This window comes from Mobula hypostoma, chromosome 10 (assembly GCF_963921235.1).
Source record: "Mobula hypostoma chromosome 10, sMobHyp1.1, whole genome shotgun sequence".
Classification (NCBI taxonomy): domain Eukaryota; kingdom Metazoa; phylum Chordata; class Chondrichthyes; order Myliobatiformes; family Myliobatidae; genus Mobula; species Mobula hypostoma.
In genome coordinates, this window is record NC_086106.1 from 66334069 (window position 1) to 66361456 (window position 27388).

Genomic DNA, 27388 nt, shown 5'->3' on the forward strand with positions numbered 1-27388 from the left:
CCACTGGACAAAGGACTCTGGGGGCAAACAGCTGCAGCAGGCTGCTGGAAAGTCATATTGCTCTTGTAATTTTGAGATGATTAGCCGAAGGGAAAACTAAATACAACTATCGATGCTTCTTTAAAAAGTGGAGAACACTTCAGCAAGTGGCTAAAACAAAAGGGCTCAAGACTGTGAATCACCATTATGGTTGTTTGTCCTAGGGAATAGTATTGTCAGAAAGTTAAACATCATTCTAAACAACACACAGACAACATCTGTGGTAGGAAGTAGACCAGTCTCAGGCATAATTAGAATATGAATTGAGTATTTCCAGGAACAAAGGGGCATGTCTAGCCTAGTGGACTGCAAACAAAAAAAGCGACAAGGTCAATCAGAAACAATGGGGACACTCAGGATGAAGATTTGTTCTGATAGTCTGAGACAACTTTCTTCACACTACCAAACTGTCTTGTAATTTTTAAAAAAGAAATTTGAATTAGAAAGCAGGTGCTGTATGTGTACTATTAATGACAACAATTCCAATAACATTGATTTTATTTTAAACAGTAAAGACACTGTGCTGATATACACTCTATAAGTAACTCTTTTATATAAGTAACTCTGTGTTAAGTATTTGCAAATTCATTTACAACACACCCCTGGTTTTACTATATAGTTTGATGGATTTCGACGCTACGTACTATCTATAATTGTCATGTTCCACTGAAGGTAATTGCTGATTGCAGAGGTTTAAATGAGTATTTTGTTGATCTGATCATTTAAATACATTGTTGAGATGTGTAAATAACTGCTGAAATATGTCTAAAATACCTTTTTAAAAATGCTTGAATAGAATACATTTTAAGAACTAATTTTCAAAAGTGTAATTACTATAAAACAAGCATGGGTATTACAGTTTTGTTATTGCACAATGTCAATATTAACAAGCTCCCAATACAGGGGAACTAACTGTGCAATAACTACATGATTCTAAAACCACTTTGAAATGAATGAACATATTCTGCATGTGACTTAAGAAATGCAGTCTTATTGCTTTGTAACAGGCAGTGACAAAATAAGAAAGCTGCATTTGTTTATTTTCCTGGCAATATGCATATAAAGTACAAACAAGTGCATAATTATAAAATATTTTTGCTCAAGAAAAATACTCCTTCTGGGACAGAGGTGAAACCAAAAATAATCCATCCAAAAGAGAGAAAACAAAGCACAATTTTGCCGTTGTTGATAAGATTGATGAGTCAACCTTGGTTGTTTCAAAGCCTCAGAGTAGTTATTTTAAGTTTGAGTAACACACAAATTCTAAATTAAAATCAGAAAACTAAAGTGATTCATGAAAGTAAATCGCCAGATTGGGACCCCAAACTTTTGCTTTCTTTCTCTCTTTTTTTATTGGCAATACAAATACAAAATGAATTTTGCAACATCAGGGATGAAGTTCATCTTCTTCCAATTGTAGGTCAGTTAACAGGTATACAAAAGTTAAGAACTTATTATGGGCCAGCAGAGAGCACTCCGTAATATCTCACAGCATTTTCACAATTCCTTTTCTGGCCCTTGCAGTTTATCGTCTGCAGTACCATTAAGAGGTTTCTGATATCCAAGGACTGTTGGAAAATAATCTTCAAACCCCAGTTCTTTGGCACACTGGGATCACGCAAGTATCATATTTCCATTGTGACGGGAACGTGACCTCTCCAAAGCAACACGTCTATTTTCTGTGACAAGGCAAATAAAAGATTTTTAATTATTTGAGTAAATCTTTCAAAGTTGTAAAATACAAAAGTAAAAAATATGAAATACAAAATTAATATTTGAACAGAAACATAAAATTAGCATATACAGATCATGCTGATACTGAAATACACTTGAAGATCTATAATAAATTGCTTTTTAGATCATATGAGAAAAGTGATAAAAGCATTAAAAGAAAACAGACACATTCCCATGGACAGTTATGAAGCAGAAATTCTAACTGAAATTGTCTCCGCACAAGAATCTATCTAGGTGAACATGAAGTGCACTTCAGATGCCTTTGGGGATCGAATCATAGAGTGTTAAAAATGCACAGTGACTGTTAAAAGCAGGAGAAGCAGAGCTACAAAGATTGAGATGGTAAAAACTCAAGGCAAGGTCTGTCACTTCTCTTTCATGTAGAATGTCCGTGACAGACAACATTGTGCCATCAGTGACCTGTTAACAGTAACTGTTTCACATTCAGCCTTTCAGGCGATTTAATATTATGCAGTGGTTTCTAGTGAGAACATTTTTGTAGGCTGCAAAAGTAACTCATATCATCTTGAAATCTCCAAATCTGAGAAGTAAAAAAAATATTGCAGCAAATATCTTATCAATAACCTTAAGAAAAATAGCTTAGACCGAATTCTCAAAGTCTCATTTCTATTGAGGCTACACTGAGTTATAGTCATGTATCATTGGGCTGTGATTCATACATTGAAAAAGACCTTATTGAATTAGCAAAATGAAATTGAATAACACGGCCATTTCCAGCAATTATACATTAGGATCAATGTAACTTGCAGAGCAGACTTGATGGGCTGATTGGCCTAATTCTGCTCCTATGCCTTATGGTCTTATTACAGTATAGCAAAGAACTGATAGAAAACCTGTAGAATATAAATATAGGAGGAACTTAGGAGGAGACAGTGGCGCCTAACGGTGACTCATTTGCTTGCATCTTTGGAAACAGCTCTTTTTCAATCTTTAATATCTCTATTTTTCCCTTTCAGGGTTTGTTTGAAGACCCTGACCTGGACCTACACACTGACTTTGGTTCTTTGCAGGAATGGGACTTGCTCTCGGTGTTTCATGACTGGCCATTATTTGATATGCCAAGAGATTAGCTCGCCTTTGGAGTTCCAGGATCTTGTGGCTCTGGGGACGGGCGGACCGATGGTCGGTGTCCTGGCAGGAAATCGGTGTGTCGTGGGAGATGGAAGATCTGGGGCTGTGCGCCCAGAGACCCGAGATCTTTGGGCACAGACTTCGGAAAAAGTGATGCAACGGACTTTTAACAGCATAAATCAGCAAGTTGTTTGTTATGTCTCCACTCTCGCTGTGAAACGAAGACACCTCTTTCTCCCTTATTAGGGAGACAGAGAGAGAGCCTGTGGTATGTTGAATACCAGGTGAACGAGTAGTCTTTGGGGTACTGCAAGTCTGTGTGTTTGCCGTTGCTTTGCTACATGCTTCAGTGCTCGGTGCCAATACTTTTTTTTGCTGGTGGGGGAGGAGGATTGTTGCTTTGCTGCTGCTTACGCGTGGGGAGTGGGAGCTGGGGGGACTTTGGGGTTCTAACATTTAATTGTCATTTATTCTTTGGAGGCACTCCTCTGTTTTTGTGGATGGTTGCAAAGAAAAAGCACTTTCAGGATGTATATTGTATACATTTCTCTGGCATTAAATGTACCATTGAAACCTTTAATATAGTAAATTCATAAACTATATCAAAGCACTTAAGTAACTTTAATTTCAAAACAACTGTGAATAAACATTGAAAAAAAATTAAAACTAATGTGATGCACTGCTAAGTATGAAATTAAATATGTTTTTTTTAGCTTAAGTTTTACCTCCAGGACTTCTGCTTTGATAATGGGAAGGTAGCAAAGGATTGGAAAATAGCAGACGTTGTACCCTTGTTCAAGACTGTTCCTGGTAGTGAGGGGCAGTCTGTTTAACATCAGCTATGGCTATGGGTTTTCGGAACAATAATCAGCTAAAAGAAAACTGACAGACACTTGGACAACTTTGAGTTAATTAAGAGTCAACGTGGATTTGGAAAGGGAAGGTTTTGTTTGACTAACAATTGAATGTTTTGATGAACTAACAGGGAAGGTTGATGAAGTGAATCGTGTCAATATCAGTTCATTTCTAAAGTGGAGAGAATCACTCCCGGGGAACGCTCACAGCGTGTCATGAAGGGTTAAATCATATTCAAGCAATTTAGGAAGATAATTCACAAAAATAAAGAAAAGACAAGCTGCACGCTTGCTATATATTTATGGGTATATATGAAAAGCCTCTATTTCTTAAAAGGAACAGTCCATGAAATTTTCAGAGCTTCACTGTGGGTGTGATATGCTATATAGAGTAGGGATATGTTGAGCTGTGGGAAAAATTTGGAAATCACGGGGTTGCGTGGAAAAGTGTTAATAGTGGTATTGAATACAAAATTAGGAGAGTTATGCTTAGGTATAAAAGTCTGGCCAGACCACATTGTGTTCTTCAGTAAAGATGTGAACATCCTTGAGTAAATACAGAGATGATTTACCAGAATGCTTCATAAAGTGAGATATTTTAACGGGACAAGGAGTCCTTTTTCTGTGTTATATGTGCTTTGTAATATGTGGAACAGAAGAGTTAGAGGGGATATGTATGTTAAATTAAATAAGTAGTGTTAAAAGAGTGGTGAGGTAGTGTTTACGGTTTCAAATGTCCATTCAGAAATCTGATAGCAGAGGGCAAGAAGCTGTTCCTGAATCATTGTGTGCCTCAACGATGTTATACCATTTTTCCATGCTGTAAGTTTACTGGACAGTATCTCATTTACAATAACAATATGTCTTACAAAAACCTGGTTGTATCTGTTAGTAGAAAGGATTAATTTTTTTCACCCTATGTGATGATCTGTAGGAGGACACTCCCACACACAGCTGAAATGCTGAATAAAATCCATAAAGGATAGACTGAGCAAAAATCAAAGACTGAATGATATGCTTACTAGGAATTTGATAATGACAGCTGATTTTCAGTTAATCAGATTTGCAATGTAACCAGTAAGATGAAAACCACATTGGTTTTATTAAACTGATACTAAAATTTTTATTAAGCTGATGTTAAACCAAGAATGCTAGGGACATAGATCATGAATCAGAGATTATTCAAACTGGTCATGCGTGGTTGTATTAAAATTATGGCAAACTTTCTCACATATCCAATTCATACTCAGAAATTCTGTTTTTTTCTCACTAAACAAGTAATAAAGAATAATTTACTAGACAATTATTGTTGATGTCATAATAATCATCTTAACACCCATTTTAAATTTACATTTTTGCTAATGTGCAGGTTCCAAACAACCCTTCACCCACCTCCCCATTGCCATCTCCTCCCCACCGCATGTCTTCAATGTATTAGCATGGTGTTGGAAAGGTTTTGTTGTGAAAATTATTATTGCTCTGTGTTTCCCTTTGCTCTGCAAATGTTAGGAGCACAGAGACTGGGTAGCTGAAAGCAGCTGAGATTCTTCATCCTTCAACGTTTTGGGAGGCAAGCAGTAAATACATGATATGGAGACAGTGGTCATTTTAATCTCTTTCCAAAATACAGTTCCATGGTTAATACAAGTACAGATTGGAAGCACAGTAAAGTGTACATTTGTTCTTATAATACAAGCAGCTCAGGATGCTTGTAAATCATAGAGTTCACTCCACATGACTAAACAGCAATTCAGAATGTACAGAGTTAAACTAAAAGTCTATGTGCCACCAGATATTAAGGGGTCACACTTACTCCTATACTATTAAATGTATATTATTTCTTAAGAAAAAGTACTCATATAAACCTGCAGGATATATGAAACGAAGGAAAAAGTCTATTCATTCCATGCTTCACCCTCTGGCATCTCAATCTTTTTTTAGTTAGTCTTTCTACCGCAATCAGAATCAGGTTTATTATCACTGGCATGTGACATGAAATTTATTAACTTAGCGGCAGCAGTTCAATGCAATACATAATCTAGCAGAGAGAAAAAATAAATAAATAAAATAAAGCATAATAATAAATAATCAAGTAAATCAATTACGTATATGGAATAGATTTTTTTTAATGTGCAAAAATGATTGGTTGATTAAAAAAAAAGTGAGGTAGTGTCCAAAGCTCGATGTCCATTTAAGAATTGGGTGGCAGAAGGGAAGAAGCTGTTCCTGAATCACTGAGCGTGTGCCTTCAGGCTTCTGTATCTCCTACCTGATGGTAACAGTGAGAAAAGGGCATGCCCTGGGTGCTGGACATCCCTGATAATGGATGCTGCCTTTCTGAGACCATTCTTTAACTTGTAGCAAGTTGTCAAAGTTAACATTCACAGCATTGGCTCAGTACTTACTTCTTAAATTGATAGCTAAAACTTTTAAGTATTATACCTTTTGCTGAACTCAGCTATTGTGGCTAAAAGCCCTATTTACAAACCTTTCTATGTAAATAGCAGCTTTTGCAAATAAATCCCACTAGTAACACCAAATGAAAAGCAGAGAAAAAATATTTATTTATTAATTGAGGCCCTTCTGGCCCTTCGAGCCATGCCACCAAGCAATCTCCTAATTTAATCCTAGCCGAACATGGGACAATTTACAATTACTAATTAACTTACCAAACTGTATGTCTTTGGACTGTGCAAGGAAACCAGAGCACCTGGAGCAGACCCATGACTTTACGGAGAGCAGGTACAAACTCCTTACAGACAGCAGCTGGAATTGAACTCAGGTTGCCTGTACTGTAGAGCGTTGTGCTAACCACTACACTACCATGCCACCTATTACTCAAGTTCTATCCCTATATACCTGCTATAAAAATTGAACTTGCCCTGAATCTGATGGACTCTAACCTCTTATACCAGTCTCCTGTGGGATCCTGTCAAAGGTTTTACTGAAATCCATGTACATTACATCAATCACACTGTCCTCATTAATACCTTTTGCATGCTCTTGGTATTTTATTCAGCTGGTTCAATTTGTGTGTTCAGTGTTCAAAAGCAGAAGTTATAGACCAAAGCATCAAATAAGTTTCTTTCTCCATATCCACTGTATCTCTTACTTGGTATTTCAAGCACTTTCTGTTTGGGTACTCAAGCAAAATTATCATGGCTTCATCAAGTGGAAGCCAGACAAAATTATTTGAACTTTTTGAGCAAGTATAGACTTAGTGGACACTTTATTAGGTACAGGAGTGGAAGCTGGTGTAATTATCCACTTCAAGGTTCCATGCGTTGTGCATTCAGAGATACTTTTCTGCACATCACTGTTGTAATGCGTGGTTATCTGAGTTACTGTCGCTTCTTGTCAACTTGAACCAGTCTGGCCATTCTCCGCTGACCTCTCTCATTAACAAGGCATTTATACCCACAGACCTGCCACTCACAAGATGTTTTTTTGTTTATCACACTATTCTCTGTAAATTCTTAAGACTGTTGAGTGCAAACATCCCAGGAGATCAGTAGGTTCTGAGATACTCAAACCACCCCGTCTGGCACTAACAATCATTCTACGGTCAAAGTCACTCAGATCCCACTTGTTCCCCATTCTGATATTTGGTCTGAAGAACAACTGAACTCTTGAGCATGTCTGCATGCTTTTATGACTGGCTGATTATATATTTGTATTAATGAACCACCGTACCTAATAAAATGGCCACTGAGCATATAAACAGAGGATAAAACAGATATTATATTTTTTGAATTTTCAGAAGGCTTTTAACAATGTGCCTGGCAAAATGTTACTTAAAAAGGAGGATTTGGTATCTTGGTGGGTTTAAAGGTAGGTAAAATGAGGTATGTACTGTATATACCAGGGTGCTATGGAAAGTCATTCAGTAATTTTTAAACTTTTACAGGCCATTTGGTGAGGTAGCTGATGACTGGAAGACAGCAAACGTGATATTAAACAAGGTCAGCAAGGATAAGACTTTGATTCTCACATCTGCGGTAAATAAATTAGGAATTGGAAATATTTCTGAGGTTCAGGATTAATCTACACTTGTAAAGACAATCATTAATTAAGTATATTCAGTATGTTTCCTTAGGGGCAGATCCTGTCTGACCAAATTGATTTAATTTTTCAAAGAGGAAACAATTATGTATTGATGAGGGCAGTCCAATTGAAATTCTTTACAATCTTCAACAAGGTCCCAATGGAATCATCATCGTTATGTGCCATGTCATATGATGTGGGCGATTATGGTCTTCTATCTGTCTTTAATCTGAGAAGTTATGAAGATGCTGTCCAAGTTGCAGGCCATCTTGGACAATGTCTCCCATCCACTACATAATGTACTGGTTGGGCACAGGAGTACATTCAGCCAGAGACTCATTCCACCGAGATGCAACACAGAGCGTCATAGGAAGTCATTCCTGCATGTGGCCATCAAACTTTACAACTCCTCCCTTGGAGGGTCAGACACCCTGAGCCAATAGGCTGGTCCTGGACTTACTTCTTGGCATAATTTACATTTACTATTTAACTATTTATGGTTTTATTACTATTTATTATCTATGGTGCAACTGTAACAAAAACCAATTTACCCCGGGATCAATAAAGTATGACTACGACTATGATAATAATCTCTTCAAAACTTTTGCCTGTCCATCCCTTGATGTAAATCATGAATGTTATGTGCTGTGGACTGCAGCTTTTTCTTCCATCAGATTTTCCCATCACTGCAAGATGTTTGAACTTCTCTTTCCTCAGTACATGTCCCAGAAATTCCATCTGTTATTTCCTGATCGATGATATCAGCTTTCTTTCTTATTCCGGCTTTTCACAGCACTTTCCATGATATTTTTATCATTCTTCTCAAAAGCCACATTTCTGCAGCTTCGAGGCTTCCGTCATCTTTGTATTGTCCAACATTTGGTTCCATATGTTATTGTGTGGAATGAATGTAGCACCACAACACTCTGAGTGTCTTACCCACAGAAATTATGCTTTTCTTTAGTATCTTGCTCAAATGATTTGAGAGCATGCCACAGAGCTCCAGAAAAACCTATACCTATGGTTTATTGATTATACCAAAGCCTCTGATAAGGTCAGACATGAAGAGCTTATAAAAATCCTTCAGCACTTGGACACTGATGGGAAAGGTATGTGAATCATCAGAAATTTGTCTTGGGAACAAAAAGCAGGAATGACATTTGAAAATGAGACTAAATTTTGTCCAGATTAAGAGGGGCGCCAAACAGGGTTGTGCTCTCTTATCCAACCTATTCAATCTTTAATAGCCAGCTGATTCCAAGATAAATTAGTAGTATTCCAGGCATGATAATTGGTGGGTACAATTTGAACAACCTACAAGACGCAGAGGACAAAGTGCCGATAGCTACTTCTAAAGAGATGCTCCAAGAAATACTAGCAAGGAAAGTGCAAAGACAGGATTGATCATCAATTGCAAAAAGACCAAATGCATAGTTGTCACAAAAAAGAAATACAGAAATGCAAACTGAAAGTGGATGATGAAACAATTAAGTAAACATTGAAGTTCAACTACTTTGAGAACATGATAACATCTGACAGTAGGGCGGATGTTGAAATTAGAAGGATTGGCATTGCCTCAGAAGGTAGTGGAAGCAACCACTCTTATGATATTTAAGAAGCATTCAGACAAGCACCTGAAATGCCAAGTGCATAGGTTATGAAGTAAGTGTAAGTAAATGGGATTAGTGGGTAACATGGATGAGGTGGGCGGCAGGGCCAGGCTCTGTGCGGGAACTGATGTAACATTCACGTCATTGGAACACTATATCTTCATAGTATCCATCGTTTAAAGTTATTATATAATCTTACCAGATAGTTACTGAAATTCACAATAACTTTCATTTTGAAGTCTTTCTTTAGTAGTGAAGTTTTATGAATGCACAAATGATACCTTTATAACTATCCCAAGCCACATTTGTTTTAAAAAGAATAAAACCCTGATTTTTTTTAACCACTTTGCACTGAAAAGCTTTGAATACTGAGCTAATTACTTCCTTTTAACAAGACCAAGATAAGAATTTTGTAAGGTCAGCATGAACAAATCACTAACATTCTTACTGTTTAAAGAGAACCCAAAATAAAACTCCTGACTGAGGATGCCGTGGAGATGTTCATTTTAAATTATTTCATCTGCAAATGTTCAGCAAATAACATTTGGTGCTTAAACTACTTTCATTTTCTTGTTCAACTAACATAAGGGTTTAGCTTTTATTATGATTCTGTTTATTGTGATTGAAACATGTTAAGTCAGGGCAGCTGCTTATAAGTCCAGACGTTAATCCGCAGAAAAATGGATGTAGCTTCAGGGATAAGAATTTTGGGAGGTAGTTATATCACACAATACCTTCCCAAATATAATACAAACTAATAGCAACTTTTCTGGTAAGGAAGCGATTGTTCAAATTCATCTGGTTTATTCAGTTCTGAGTTGGATCAGACTGTGAGGAAGGCACCAAGGGAATGAGGGATATATTAAAATGGAAGGTGGAGAATTAGAAGAATGATGAGATGTACAGCAGCAGAGGTAGTTTGGAATAGAAAGCTCTAAAATAACTCTACTATTTCTTGGTATATCAACTGAACGAAATTCAATGACTGAAATAATGTGATGATACAATTTAGAATATGTACAACAATTGCAAAAGGGTCTCAAAAATAACTTATTTATTATCTCCAAGTTATGAAGTTTAAGGCTTTTGATTGTGATGTTTTTTCAGGAGGCTAAGATTATCAATAATAAAACTGGTAAAATGAGATAAGCCCGTATTCATTAACACAGAGTCCAATTTTTTGCATCTTGGGTGAATACGTTTCCAATAATTAACTATCCGTTGCAAACTACCACAATTAGTTGCTTTAACAGCGCATAATCAATTACTATATTCTGTAATTTTTACCAGTTATGCATTTAATGTTGCTTCAGAACAAAACTGAGATTACAGCTTTATTCTAATAAATTATTCATACCCTTTTAGAAGCATCATTATAAATTTGACTAAATTTAAATACTTCCCAACTGAAAGCCATGAATGTAGATCTTAGGGCCAGATAGACAAGGCTTTAGATGGTCAGAGAAAAGTCTGAGATATCGGTAATCCCTGGAGAAAAAAGGTCACCAGTACCACAGAGAAGCAATACAACATCACTGACAATTGAATGTTAAAATTCACACCTTCAAAGATTAGAATGGAATTAGTTTCTTTTTGTGCAATTTCTGCATGAAAATGCTCATCTAAATTGAAAGGTGTTCATTGTAGAGGTGTGAGCTGTCAGAAGCTCGCAAAGAGCATAGGGATTCTGAGAATCTAGGTGAATAAGGCAGATGCGATAAAATGTGGAATTATCTTAGGTTGAAAATACAGAAAAGCAGAGTATTTTTCACCATAATCACGATTATTATCAGTGTCTTATATTGTGTGGAATTTGTTATTTTGCAGCAGTACAGTACATAAAAATATTATACATTACAACAGGGGTCCCCAACCTTTTTTTGCACCGTGGACCTGTTTAATATTGACAATATTCTTGCAGACCGGCCGACCCCGGGGGTGGGGGGGAGATGTTCAAGTAGGGTTAAATTCACCTCACCTCAACATGTCTTTTACAGTTAGGGTTGCCAACTTTCTCACTCCCAAATAAGGGACAAAAGTAGCAGTCAAATCCCGGAACACTTTACCCCAGAAAGACTACCATGACCATAAAGCCTTGCGCAGACACCTATGTGCACATGCGCCTACCTGCCGATTTTTCCCCTACAAATCGGTTTTGTCTTCCTCTTCCCAACTATACTATACATTAATTCTATTTTATATAGGCCGTGTAGTTATCATATCATTCCTGCTTTTACTATATGTTAGTGTTATTTACTTTCGGTTTTATGTGTTATTTAGTATGATTTGTAAGGTTATTTTTTGGGTCTGTGAACGCTCTAAAATTTTTCCCATATAAATTAATGGTAGTTGCTTCTTCACTTCACGCCATTTCAGCACGAAAGGTTTCATAGGAATGCTCTACTTTAGCAGGGGAAATACGGGACAAACCAATTTAGCCCAATATACGGGATGTCCCGGCAAATACGGGACAGTTGGCAACCCTATGTTCAAGTTCAACAGTGCGTGACAGGGAATGAGGAAAGGTGCAGCTGACTCATATTGTCTCCTCACAGCCCGGTAGCATATGCTTTGTGGCCCGGTGGTTGGGGGACCGCTGCATTACAAAATAAATAAATAGTACAAAAGGAGGAACAATAAGACAGAATTCACAGACTGTTCAGAAATTTGATGGTTGAGGAGAACAAGCTGCTTCTCAATCAAGCTCCTTCCTGATGGTAATAAAAAATAAAAGGGCAGATCTCAGTTAATGACGGTGCTTAGTGGTGGAGGTTGCCTTCTTGAGGCACAGCATTTTGAAGATGTCCTCAATGGTGGGGAGCTGCCCATGACAGAGCTTGCTTGGTCGGCAACACTCTGGAGCCTCTTTCAATCTTGTGCATTGGAGACTCCATACCAGTCAGAATGCTTTTCACTGTACATCTCAGAAATCTGCAGCATACCAAGTCTCAAATTCCTAATATAGTAGAGATACTGGCATGCCTCCTTTGTGATTGCAACAATGTGCTGGATCCAGGCCAGATTCCTCGAAATGTTGACACCAAGGAACTTGAAGCTACTCACTCTTTCCGCTGCTGACCTCTCAATGAGGCCAGTGCATGTTCTGTCAAGTTCCCCTTCCTGAAGTCCACAATAAATTCCTGGTATTACTGATGTTGAGTGTGCGGTTGTTATTGTGACACCACTTAAACAAATGTTCTATCTCACTCCTGTACACCTTCTCATTATATCAGAGGTTTTATAAACATTCAGAGTTGCTGACATTCTGAAGGACTTGGATATCCTTGCTTGTAAATTGCATGCACATGTACATACAATTGGCCTTTATTGCAATAGAGTTAGAATCTAATGCAGTATAGATTGTACTACACTTTTACAAGACCCTGGTGAGACCACAGCTACATTACTTCTTGCCTTCTGAACTAGAAGGAGATATTTACAATAGACGGAGAGGAAGAATGGAGAAGGAAGATGGCAGGTATAAAGAGGAGGGGTGGTATTGAGACGGGGCCAGTAGGCAATTAGTGGAGTAAAGACGGATGAAGGATAATGGACTGATGAAGCCAAGTGGGGGTTGTGGGGATGAAGAATAAGTGAAGGAGGACACAGTTACTGAAGGGTGATGGGTAGGAACACAAAGGCTACCAGTGCTGGAATATGATAAGGAGGTGATAACAGGAACCATTGGGAGAGAGGTAAGCAAATGAAACTAGATAGATGAGGGTGGATCTGGTGGGTAACAAAGTGGGTAGAAGGTGGACAGAACCAGGAGGATGTAAGGGGGTCAAAAGAGGGGTGATTGGGTGGGTCAGGGGTCTTGGCTGGACAGTAGGTATGGAAAGGAGACAAGAATGGAAGCACCAGAGGTGGATTGGAAGGGCAGGGGGTATCACATCAATCACCTGTTTTTGTACTCTTCTCATTCCTCTCTTCAAGGGCTAGAATCATGCCAACTTGCTTTTGGAGAATCAGAAAGCTCTTTTGTCAGTGGAGTCATCAAAGTGAGTTCAAAACTGATCCTTTTCATAAAATCATGTTTTAACATATCCGGAAAACTACTTTAATGGCTGATGCTAAAAATACTGAAAACCAATAGTCCAAAAGACTGAATAATGTTATGCAGGAATTTCAATAAGCATATGTAGAAAAACATCGTAGAAAACAACAGTGTTGAAGCAGTTACTATACTGTATAAAGTGTATTAACTGACAATGGTGAGAATGAGTTGGAAGGAAAGTGGGCCAAGGAATGGCAGATGGATTTTAACTTGGGTAGGTGCGAAATGTTGCATTTTGGAATGTTAAACCAGAGTTACACAGTAAATGATTGGAAGAACAGAGAGACCCAAGGATACAAATACTTAGTTTTCTGAAAGTGGAGATACAGATACACAGAGTGCCGAAGAAGGTGTTTGGCATGTTTGATTTCATCAGTTGGCATTGAGCGCAAAAGTAGGGATATCATGTTATATAGCTGCACAAGGCATTGATGAGACTGCACTTGGAGTATTGTATGCAGTTCTGGTTTTTCCGCTATCTATTTTTAAGCTGGAAGAGGTTCAGAAGAGATCTTCCAGGATGTTGCTAGAACTGGAGGGATTGAGTTATAAGGAGAGATTGGATAGGCTGGGGCTGTACTCACTGTAGGAGGATGAGGGGTGATTTTACAGAGGTATATAAAATCATAATGAGCATAGATATGGTGAATAGACACAGTCTGTTTTTTGGAGATTTAAAGTCCACCTGAAAGGCAAGATTTTTCCCCCACACAGAAGATGGTAAGTACATATATGAAAAAACTGCCAGAGAAAGCTGTAGAGGCAAGTACAGTTACAACTTTCAAAGGATGTTTAGAGATGCATATGGATAGGAAGGATTTAGAAGGAGATGGGCCAAATACAGGCAGACTAGCTCATGCAGTTGGCAAGAACAAATTAGGCTGAGGGTCCTGTTTCCATTTTGGATAACTCTATGATTCTAAAGGAGAATGCAACATGCATACAAAATACACGGGATGAAAAAAATGAGAGAAGCAAAAAAGTGATTCAGAGAGATCAGTAAAAAGTTTTGACAAAATGTCAAGAAGGCTACAAGGGGATATAGGTAGGTTAAGTGAGTAAGATCTCTAAATTCAGGATATTTGGTAAAATGTGAAACTGTCCACAATAATAAAAATACATCATATAAATGGTGAGAAACTGCAAAGCCCTGAGATACCAGGAGACACGGGTGTCATGTAGACAACTAGGATGCAGGTACAGCAAGTAATGAGGAAAGCTGAGAAACTGTTCCACTTCACAACAATCTTCCATGCCTTGTTCCATCTCCACAAATTCATTACTTCACCCTGTTCTGGATTGAATTCCACATTTCTGTCCACATGACCAAAACCACCAGAACCACCAGTATCTTCCTGCATTCTAAAACTTTTCCCCTCACTAAGTCAATTTTTCTATCACTGTCAAACTTAGCGTGCTCCTTCCATTTTAATCTTGATTATTCATATAAACTAAAAACACAAGAGGCTGAGTACCAACCCCTGTGGAATCACAGTGATAGCAGTCTTCCTGTCACAAAGACACCCAGCTGCTGAAATGAGTTTGGATCCAATTTGCCATCATCCCATGGATTCCATGGTTTTCTTGATGAACATACCATATGGGACCTTTTCACAGGCTTGCTAAAATCCCAAACCCTCCTTGTTATCTCTTCAAAAAATTCCAACTAGGCCTGACCTTTCTTTTATGAACTCTCCCCAAAGTGTCAGCACTTCTCTTCATGAGTTCAACTAACTAATCTGAAATAATCGTTTATTTCTTCCTCTCCTTTTAAGTAATGATGCAACTTTAATAGTATTAAAGTCTGTTCCACAAGCTGTGAGCAGAGAGGATTGAAAAAACCCCTTATTCCTTTCAGCATTCTGGGATATACTTTTTCTAGGCCTGGTAATTTATCCATTACTTCCCTGGGAAATTGCAATACTTTGGTTTCAATAATTTAATCACAAAATCAGAAGTCTTAAGTTCAAAAAAGTAAGAGAAAACTATGAATGGGGCATTTGGTTTACAAATTGTCTAAAATAAGTCACTGGGCCCAATCATGCCAAGCCCATCTTACCATCTGAACTCACTGCCACCTCCCTCAGTCAGATGCAGTTGGGCAGCCTCACTCTTGGAAGTCAGACAGTGGGATTTTTTTAAAAATACTTTATTTTCAAAATTTTCAAAAAAAAGTGAAATCAACAAAAATGTACCAGCTCAGACATGTATAAAAATGAAATAAGTAAAAAAAAAAGACATAACATTAGAGGGATGCCTATTGCACAAAGTGCTCAAAAATACTAAACATTAAATCTCAAATGAGGGCCATGAGAAATCAGCTGGGGAGAAATTGCTCATCTGCCCCCGGCCTCGTCTAGGTAGGCAAGAAATGGATCCCAGATGGCCAAAATTTTTTTAATTGAATTGGTTCTCACAAACCTAAGTTTCTCTATCTGTATGACTGAGATCATATCAGCCATCCATCTCCGAAAGGAAGGGGGAGAAGGTGATTTCCATTCCCTCAAGATAAGTCTTTTGGTAACAATCATCCCCAGCATCGGAGACTGTTGTATGGCTGCAAGGAAACAAATAGTAGATTGCGAGCAGCCAAATATAGCGAGATCAGCTTCCAAGGTGAAGGATCTTATATAGGCCTTTGAGTTTTGGACCAAAATCTAGTCAGTAATGGCCAAAACTAAAAGGTGCGTGACAATGTGGCTTCCGTCCCTTGGTATCTATCACACATTGGCGAGACAGAAGGGTAAATCTTGTGCAATCTAAGTTTAGAGTAATAGAGATGGTGGACAACTTTAAACTGGATCAGTTGGTGCCTGCTGTTAACAGAGCAAGACTATATCATAAACAAACACTTATACCAGGCAGCTTCAGACAATTCAATGCCCAACTCCTCTCTCCAGGCAACTCTAATCTTCACAGTAAACACTACAGTGCAATTATCAAACAAACATACAAACTTAGAAACGAGAAGCCTGGAGTCAGGAAGGTTCTTTAATATATCAAAAAACATATGTTTCCTTGGAAGGACAGTGGGATTAAGTACACTCGGAGCATTTACCCCTGGAAAGCCCTCACCGCCTTCGACAAGAGGCAAAGGTGAAGTGGTTTTTACCTGAGAGGCTTACTTTTAAAATTTGTAAATGTCTCTAATTAAAGCACTTTCATTAGAACTCTTGAAAATCAACAGAAACATTAAAATAATGTGAAAGTAATTATGCCAATCCATTGGGGAATGCTGGGGAATTCTAGGAAAATGGTTTAGTAGGAATAGCAGAATGTTAGGAGTTCTCAGTATAACTTGGCTTCTTTTAAGGAGGTGGTCAGAAGAGGAAAAAAAATATGAAAGGGGAACAACCAGAATTTTTTACTGTACAACAAAGGTAGTTCTTTGATTCCATGTTATCTAGAGAAGGTTGGACTCTCAAAAACCAGTCAGACAAAAAAAAACAACTGAAGACTCCATGACCTGAAACTTCAATTGTCTATTTCCCTCTATAGGTGTTGCTTGATAGATTGAATTTCTACAACTCTTTTGTGTGTTGCTGTTGAATATTCCAGTACAAATGACCCAAGGGAATGGAACAAAGTCCTTACAGCAGGTGGGGTGGGATGAAGAGTAGAGGAAATAACTTGGTAAATTGGAAATTTTAAACCCTAAGGCATAGGAGCAGAAATATGTCTTATGGGTCCTCTAACTCCCTTGATGAAATTATTTTGTATTGCTGCCTCCAATATATCTTTCTTCCATTGTGACCATGGCTTCCTCTCTACCATTGTTGGAAACACCCCCTGACTACATCTCATCCATTTCTTGAACCTCTATTCCCACTTCCTGTACTTCAGGTTTGAACAAGGCAAGAGCTCTCCGTCCAACAGTCTCTGCATTTCATAAATCATTCTCCAAAACTGCTACCGCCTTCAAAGGAGACTCTACCAGCACCTTATCCCCTTCTCCTCTTGCTTCAGTATTTCACTGGGATAGTCCTCTTCATGACTCCATGGTCCACTCTCTCATTCCCTCCAACAAACTCCATTTTAAAGTACTTTCTGTGGCAACACAAAGTCTTTTAAGGTGAGGCAGTAACTCATTTGTACTTCTTCCAGACTAGAATCCTGCATTTGGTGTTCACAATGTAGTCTCTTCTATACCGGAGAAATCAAAAACAGATTGAGTGATCACTCTACAGAGCATCTGTGTTAAGTTTGCGAGGGCCATCCCAAGCTCCTCATTGTTTGCAACTCTGAGTCTTTATCCCACTACAACTCTGATCAATTGGTCTGTGACCTCCTGTACCATTACAAAGAGGTCATTACAAGCTTGAGGAACAGCACCTGATCTTCTGTCTTGGCATGTTGCAGCCTTCCTGATTTAATATTAAATTCTATAACATCCAGTAACTTCAGGTCTGAATCAATCACACATCTGTGATATTAGCTCAGCTTGTTTTATTTTTGTTTCTTTCTTTTCCCTTTTTTTCCACCCCCCCCCATCTCTTTGAGTGGAGGACAACTCAGGCAAGTCATCCTGCTCTGCATTTTGCAACTCCTACATTCTTTTGTTTAATGTTCCCATTCTCTAACTGCTCTCATTCATTCACTGACCAGATAATCTTATTGATAGCTTATCTCCATAGTCACCCTGGTCTGAGACATCCCATAAATCCTGAGGAAGGACCTTAGCCTGAAACGTCAATTCTTTATGCAGACCTGCAGAGTTCCTCCAGCACTTTGGGTGTGTTACTGTGGATTTCCAGCATCTGCAGTCTTCTTCTCAATTCTGACAGTTTTTTTTACATGAAACCTAGCATTAATCTGCCTCTCTTTCCATAGGCACAGCCAGAGCGGTTTATTATTTCCAACATGTTCTATTTTTATTTGAGATTTCCAGCATCTATAGGCAGTTTAACTTTCAGCTACAGACTCTACAGGCCTCCAGTCAGCATTGAATATTTAATTCACTTTTGGAGAGAAAAAAATCACACTCAGGTAGACTAGAGTACTGTAAATCATTAAATAATTGTAGAGCAGCAGCATCTAAAAACATTGCCCTCACTGTGAGGGTACAATTGAGAACATACAGCTCAGTATGCAAACTGTGCTACATTTTTGTTTTCAGTAAAACAGATACTTAGTAAAGCACATTGTTTTCACTAGATTATGAATGAGTTATTCTCTGTGCTCACAGGCAGGATGAAATTTGAAATTTTCGTGCTGTGCAATTATTCTCTTGGTCTAAAATATTCTGTTAATTTCTACTGTGTTTATGGAAATCTTTCTAATATTGACTTTGAAATCTAGGCTACCACAGGTAAAATAAAACAAACAATGACTCAGATTTTCGAATTGCAGCAGGGTGTAGGAATTGGACTTGGAAGTGTTCAGAGAGTGAAATTTTAAGTTCTAGCACTGTAAGACTCCCTTGTGTCAAGAGTTTACCAAAATCCTTTGCACAATCAACATTTAAATATCAATACACAATAAATTAAGCTCTGTAGGCCATTAAGCTTTTAACGTTTATTTCAAGCTTGGTTCTTCATTGCTGTAACCCATCAAGTTCTTAAAAATTCTCAATGCCTTTCATGTCCATTAGTTGATGTTGATAATATTTTTTTGGTGAAAGATAACCCAAATTCCATTCCCTTTATAGATAGAACAATCATTTGCGAACAAATTTACAGCTTTTTAGTAATGGTAATAATATTAATCTGAAAAAGATTTTATGTTTTACAAATCTAAATTTCAACTAATGTCGAACTACATCAGAGGTCTACATATTTGACTTAAAAAGAAAAGGTTTACGGGGACAGGGTTGGAGAGTGATGCTGAGGACAAGACTGGATTATCTGTGATCTTACTGAATAGTAGGGCATAAGAACTGGGAAGCTCCAGGCACTCAGCATTAAAAGTCAGGAATGAACCTGGGTCACTGGAACAATGAGGCAGCAGTTCTCCGTTAGTTATTTTAGGTCTACAGTCTATTGACCTAAATACTATATGACTTTAGCATTTTAGGATATACATAACAGTGGCAGAAACTGAGTGCTTAATTTGCTACTGGTTGAGATTAATCCTTTGCTCCAAGTTTCTTAAAAAATTCATCATTTTAAGTGTGGTGCCAGAAGTAGAGGTGAACGGAGATCCTGGATGTTTGTTTGGCCGGAGATGGTACCACAGACCAGAAAATGGGAAGTGGAATGAAATTTTAGCAGGCTTAAAAAATTCAAGGGTGAGAATCTTGAAGTCCATCCATTACTTAAGTCAGAGTTAGCATGGGTTAAATAGGTTTCTATGATATGAATAGGTTTGCAGTCTGATAAAGAGGAGGTTTGCGAGGATGTAAATGAGTTGTTGAGGGCATATATGCCTGTTATACTCCTTTCCTGAAGGGAAGTAAGCTGTAGGAATTCACACAGAAGGTGATGAGCATATGGAACGAGCTGCCAGAGGAGGTGGGTATAATTAAATTTTCAAGACACTTGAAAAACTATGGATAAGAAACACTTCGAGAAAAATGAGCCAAAGGTACTTTGGTTGACATGGGCCAGTTGGACCAAAGGGCATGTTTCCATGCTGTATACCTAAATGACTGTGAAATTACTTGGAGGGTTTCTTACTCTGTCCAAACAGAATATCCAATGTGAATAAATAAAAATGTAACACTTGGTGAAAGGTGTTCAAGTACATTTAACGTATTAACAAGAAGAAGCTGTTCTACCGTGAACCAGCAAGACGATCTACTAGATTAAGGGAAATACATTTTACTTCTGAGTTAATACTGGTTTTACTGTAGTTGACAAATGGTTTAATGATATTAATAAATTCTAAATTTAAATTCCTTCTATGTGGTATAAGAACAGATATTCCCTACATAAATTCATGGATTAGTAATTTATTTGGAATTGTAAATTTTGACATTTTCTTTTCCTAAACTATACAAATAACATTGTCAAGAAATTTCATATTCTTGATTTTTTTTTCCTTTCTAAATTTCAGTTTGAATTCCTTAACACACAGCTCAAACTGCAATGATAAATCACAAACTAACAAAAAAGAATTCTAAACAGAATAACAAATTAAAAACATCTATCAAAAATTTGAATATTGAAGAAATACAAGTTTTCTTAGATTATGGATGGGCAGCTGAGACCTTCCTGTGACAAGTGGGATCTTCAAGACATTTTATGTGAATTATGGAATCACGTAATTACAAGTGCAGCTGAATATTCAAGCTCAAGCTTAATGTACCTGATCTAGAAGGAGAGTGGGAAACACTACAGCATTGTGTCCCCAGGATTGTACATCCCATGATGTGCTTTATTATACTAGCACTTCATCAGCATAGTGAGTTCTGGGTGATGTGCGGATAGCCATTCAGAAGGAAAGGGAGAGAAGGGTGAAGTACAGGAATTTTCAGATAATATGCTGCCCACACACAGGAACTCGGCATTAGAGACATGGGCTTGGTGATTCCTTGTGGGATTGGAGTGAAAGAACGAGGCACCATGAGGAAAAAGAAGTTCAAAAGGAAAGAACAACAAAAGTAGGAGCCCAGTGGTCAAAAAGGCTAGGCAACCATTTTTGCAATCGTCAACACAAGTCTCATATGGGGTTTGTGACTGCTGTCATGCCATGCTGAAATACACCAGGGAGAGGGTGTACACATTATTTTGGGGGCAGAGTACATATCAGAAACTATGGCACACACCAGAATCAACAGTAGTAAGAGTTCAGTGCCTACATTCAAATATGCAGGAAAAAAACAACAAAGTTTAAAACTAGATTTTCAAAATTAAAATTCTGCATCACTTCTGGTGCCACATACAAGCAGGATATAAAACAGGTAGATAAGACAGATTAGTGTATGGCAAGAAACACAGTGCAGAAAATGATTTCAGATTATTTGGATATTGGATCAGAGAAGGTACAAGAAAAATCTGTTCAAAATGGAGAGGTTGCAACTCAACAGGATGTTGACAAAGTGTTTGTGAGAAGGTTCGCTAGTGTGATAGCAAAGTATAGTTGAACCTCCTCAGTACGTTGCAATTTGCTGCTGTTGATCCTTGTAAATGAGATGAGGAGATAGTCCTACAGTAGGAAATATCAATACGTTAGATAAGAACACGAAAAAAAACGATAAAAAATAAAGGCAAGTTTAGAATACCTGAATGGAAATGCATAAAATATGTTGATGAGCCATTCAACAAAGTTGTGTAGTAATATGATAAAGCAGCATCAACTGAAATATATTTTGAAAAATAAAATAGCCAAGACTGGTCACTTAATAATCCAGGACATAAGGTGTACAGAAACGATGAGGAACCAGAAATCGGTAGAGTGGCAGAGTGCAGGAAGTTACTGATATTCTTCAGAGGATGCCCTTGAGTGTCTATGAAACATTCCATTTGGATAGAGTTAAACAGCAAGAAGCCAGCCATCAAATTACTGGTACTCTAAGTAGCGTGTAGTGAGGGGGAGATCTGCAGGAAAATTATAGAGAAATTCTCAAATAACAGTGTTTATCTACGTGCTATTCAATTGCCTTCACATTAGGAAAGAAAGAGGAGGAATATTTGAAACCAATTCAATACTAAGCTTTTAGTGTAATGAAGAAGGAACTATTGCTACATCTGATTCTATGGAATGAAGAGAATGACTGAACTAAATGTCAGTTGGAGAATACTTGAGGGTGCATAGATCTTTGTATCATGAAGCGTAGACTAGAATGAATAAGGGAAAGAAGGAATCCTGAAGTACAAATGTTAAGAGTGGTGTAAGGTTAACATTAATTGGCTGAGAGGAGTTCTGAGCAGGTAGTAGTAAAACTGCAAGTGATCTTTAATGCAATGTTAATGGTGCAGGTTGGATAAGTAGAAGAACCAAAGCTGAACTCCCCAGCTGATAAGGATAGAGAATGAGATGAAACTGATATCAAGTTAATAATTCCATGGGAACAAAATTAATTATAGTAAATAAAGGAAGGGAGCAAACTGAGGGAAGATAACTTGGTGAGTTGCAGGGGAAGATATAAGGAATGGTAACGGCCTGATGGTTACACGGTAGCGTAACACTATTACAGTGCCATTGACCTGGAGTTAATCCCACCATTGTCTATAAGGAGTCTGTATGTTCTCCCCATGACTGTATGGGTTTTCTCCAGTGTTCTCTGGTTCCCCCCACATTCCAAAGATGTGCGGGTTGTTAGATTAATTGGTCACATGCGTGTAAGCCAGTTACCATGTTGCATCTCTGAATAAGTATATAAATTCTGAGATTTGTCAAGTTTTGTTTCAGTACAAGAAATCAATGCCACAACTGTTCTTAGAAGTTCCAAGATATTAGCCTCATGATATCCTCTTACTTGGGAAAAATGCTATAACAAATACTGCTTTCACAAGACAATCTCCTCAAATTAGTAAAGTTAGAAATTAGATTTTAAACACTTACTTCACAGTTCTGTGAAGCTGGAAGGATGTCCCTGTCATATGGTATTTATTGGATTAGTTTTTGAAGGATCTTTATTGTAGCAACAATGCAGGCAGTAAAAAATTAAAATACTGCAAATTAGCTTTTTCATTTTCGTATGTTGGTAATTCGTATCAGTATGAAATTCTGAAATAACTTGACAATGCACCTGTTTGTAAATTATTACATGAGCAAATGATACTAATCAGAGCTATGAAACTAATTGTGATAATGATATTCTGCAAGGAGCATGGGGATGTTAAATATTTGAAGGAAAGCAAAATTATCAAGATTTTTTTTTCCTAAGGAAAGAAGCTGATGTTGCAGAAGTCCCCTTGCCCCATGCATCTTTTCGGTAATGATATATAACGGCTGTGAGTTCACAATAAGCATGTATGTGTCCAGTCAGATTCTCATCATTCTGCAAAACTGGACTGAGTTCCTAAAAAACAGTCACAGGAGACCAGAACCTGCTGAGCCTTGAAGGCATTTTTTGACATCAGCTTTCACTTTGCACTTAAAATGAAAATACTGGATTTGACACAACATACACCAAGTCATACGAGAAACATTTTCACTCTCCTATCAAAAAAGAAATCTCTGACAGGAGTCAATACCAATCCTGAGATGCAGGCACAGAATCATCAAAACCTTGAAAAGAAAGTCTGAAGAATTTGCTTTTTAGAAATTCCTTAAAATATTTTATTAATCATGGAGCATGCATTCAAAACAGGAAGCTTAATTTCTGTACCTGTCACATATCATTTAAATAGCTGGGAGAATTTTAAAAGCAATCTATCTGCAGCACACAATGGAAAAACCATTATAATGAGAAGGGGTTTGAATTTACTAATTCAAGGAATAAGTTCACCTTCGTGCTATTAGAAGTGTTGTACCTAAGCATTTCTCAGATTTGTTCCCTTGTTTTAAAACTAACCAACCAGCAAAGCACCAACTCAAGAAATAAAAGTTAAATTTCACAGGTAAACTAAATAGTTGGCTCACAGAAAAAGATATTATTAGAACCACTGCTTCTGTTCTGTACATCCCACTAGTACAGATGATTCAAAAACCAAAAAACTGATTTGAATCTTGCATGAACTGAGACTGCTGGATCCCAAGGAATTTTTTGTTTTTTAATGAGGTCATATCAATGCCAACAGAGATAAGCAAAAATAATAATGTGCCACTAGTTCAATGCAATAAAAGTTGCTGGAGAAGTCAAAGAGTAGTTGAGGACTACAAATAGAATCAAGGTCATTGGTGTAATGGGTAGCATTCCAGCAGAAGCTAGTAATGCAGGAAACAGTTCTTTAGGTTTATATTTGAGATTTCATTATGAATCTGAATATTATTTTTTTATATCTTATTATCGATTTATTATCAATGTAATGATATTGATGGAGAACAGGCAATCCATGCAAATTGATATACAACTAAACTGACATATTTCAGTATACTGACAATACAAAGCCTACTGGCAAAGAAAGCAGTGAGAAGGCAATTGTATGGAAATGCTTATAAGCAGGTTAAGTAGCTGAGCAAGAATTTGACAGGAGAACAGTGTGGGGAAGTATTAAATTATTCATATTTGAATGTAGAACAGAAAAGCAGAATTTGTTAAAAGACAATGGAGCACTAAATGTTGGTATACACAGAAAGATATATATTTTGTATACAAATCATAGAAAGCTAACATATAAGCCAAACGGGCCATTAGGAAAGCAAATCATCCATTAACATTTAGTGCAAGGGGTATGAAGTGTCAAGGGTATGAAATATGAGTATGAAAGACTTGCTGCAAAATCTTTAATGAGAAGCACCTGGATTAATGTTTACAGCATTGCTATTGTCCTTACAAGAGAACATAATATTCTTAGTAAGGAAATGATGAAAAATCACTATATTAATTTCTGCTCTGATAATGAGATTAAAGTCCGTCACGAGCCTTTGTGGTCCATCAGGCCGGTGCTTATGCTGGTTTCCGTGGTGTTAAGTGACTGAGAGTACGAGACTCCCCCCCGGATAGGACGCCAGTCTATCGCGAAGTTAACCCCCAGCATTTTTGCCGGTACCCATTCTCAGCTGGGTAGACTGGAGCATTGTGTGGTTAAGTGCCTTGCTCAAGGACACACACGCTGCCTCGGCCAAGGCTTGAACCCACGACCTTCAGATCACTAGTCCAATACCCTAACCACTTGGTCATGTGCCACACCTGATAATGAAAGATATAGAGAAATTAATTGGATTAACAAAAGAGGTTGGCTTAACTTGTCATATTTATATCCAAATGTGTTGCTTATGTTAAATCAAATCACTGAAGATTGTACTGGGCAGCCTGCTAGCATCGCTATGTCTCTGGTGCCAGTACAGCATGCCCACAATTCACTAACCCTAACCCATGTCTTTGGAATGTGGGAGGACCATAACTCTTCTGAACATGCACAGCACAGACATTTTAAAAACAAAAGTGATGGAGGATGAGAGCTGACCTGATAGAGGCGCATGGGATGATGAGAGGCATTGATCGCGTGGATAGTCAAGAGGCTTTTTCCCAGGCTGAATTGGCTAACACGAGAGGGCACAGTTTTAAGATGCTTGGAAGTAGGTACAGAGGAGATGTCAGAGTAAGTTTTTTTTACACAGAGTGGTGAGAGCATGGAATGGGATGTTGGCAACGGTGGTGGAGGTGGAAACAATAGGGTCTTTTAAAGAGACTCCTGGATAGCTACATGGAGCTTAGAAAAGTAGAGGGCTATGGGTAAGCCTAGGTCGTTCTAAGGTAAGGACATGTTTGGCACAGATTTGTAGGCCGAAGGACCTGTATCGTGCTGTACGTTTTCTATGTTTCTATGAAACTGGAGCACCCGGAGGAAACCCACACTGTCACAGTACAAACTCTGTATGGACAGCGGTGGGTATTGAACCCCAATCTTACAGCTGGCATACTGTAAATCATTGGACTAACTGTGACTTTACTGTGCTGCCTAAAATTGGACCTGTACTGAGTTTGAAGAATGAGCAGTAATTTCTTTGAAGAACATACTATTTCAAGGGCTAGTTTAGAGAGATAATGAGAATCTGCTTTCTTTGGTTGAAGTCTAGATGTTGGGGATCATACTTCCAGTATTCAGACCACAGAAATCTTTTCACACCATTCAGCCTATTCCATCTATGACAATGGAAAAAGAATACACAACTGAACTGGATTTTGCAGCACATTGTCTCTGGCTCTGTGGGGCAATCTCTCTTCACGTACACAGCCAAGTACTGTTTAAATGTGATGAAAGTCTCTGCTTTTTCCACTATTTCAGGCAGTGAGTTCCAAACTTCTACCACCCTCTGAGTGAAGAACTATCTCCTCATTTTCCCTCTTATTCTTCTACCAATTATGTTCAATCTACTATCTCTAGTTTTGCCTCTCCAGCTAAAGGAAAGACGTCCTTTACATTTACTCTATCTCAGCCCACCCCCATCATTTTGTACATCGCAGCTATTCTTATCTTGGCATCCTGTTGTAAAGAAAATTGTTCAAGTCTATTTAATCAAACCTTGTTGTTGCAATTTTCCAGTCTTGACAACAAGGCAAGACAGCGGCTATACTTTATTAGGAGTTTGAAGCAATTGGCATGTCAACAAATACGCTCAAAAACTTCTATAGTTGTATCGTGGAGAGCATTCTGATAGGCTGCATCACTGTCTGGTACGGAAGGGCTACTGAACAGGACCAAAAGAAGCTGCAGAAGGTTGTAAATCTAGTCAGCTCCATTGTGGGCACTAGCCTACAAAGTACCCAGGACATCTTTAGGAAGCAGTGTCTCAGAAAGGCAGCGTCCATTATTAAAGACTTGCAGCATCCAGGGCATGCACTTCTCTCACTGTTACCATCAGGTAGGAGATACAGAAGCCTGAAGGCACACACTCAGTGATTCAGGAACAGCTTCTTCCCCTCTGCCATCTGATTCCTAAATGGACTTTGAAGCTTTGGACACTACTTCACTTTTTTAATATACAGTATTTCTGTTTTTGCATATTTTGTAATAATCTATTCAATATACGTAATTGATTTACTTGTTTATTTATTATAGTTTATTTTATTTATTATTATTTATTTATCTCTCTGCTAGATTATGTATTGCATTGAACTGCTGCTGCTAAGTTAACCAATTTCACGTCACATGCCGGTGATAATAAACCTGATTCTGATTCTAAAATCGCCACTGTGCTCTCTCCAGAGCATTCACAATTTCTATGCATCATGGTGAGCAAAACTGTGCACATCTCTAACTGTAGCTTACCTGTGTTGTGCATAGTTCCAGAATAATCTCCATACTCCTTTATTCTATGCTAATAAAGCAACCTGATCATTTTAGTCACCTTAATGATAACAAGTTGCCTTGAAAAATCTAAATTCAAAACCTCTCTGTTCACACCACTGATATCGACCCCTTCTTTAAATATATCCCTTTGATTTGTTGGCAATTTTATCAATGAAT

At 37.9% G+C, this 27388-nt stretch overlaps 1 protein-coding gene across 4 annotated transcripts in view; it reads right to left on the reverse strand.

Moving 5' to 3' along the window:
• Positions 1 to 525: 525 nt before the first annotated feature.
• The window catches only part of diaph2 (diaphanous-related formin 2), a 638125-nt gene continuing 611262 nt past the window's right edge, over positions 526 to 27388 (reverse strand). For all 4 annotated transcript variants that reach the window (XM_063060627.1, XM_063060626.1, XM_063060628.1 and 1 more), the window contains one exon: positions 526 to 1718. In XM_063060627.1, the coding sequence (XP_062916697.1) occupies positions 1654 to 1718 (65 nt within the window). In that variant the 3' untranslated portion in view covers positions 526 to 1653. The remainder of the gene's footprint in view (positions 1719 to 27388) is intronic.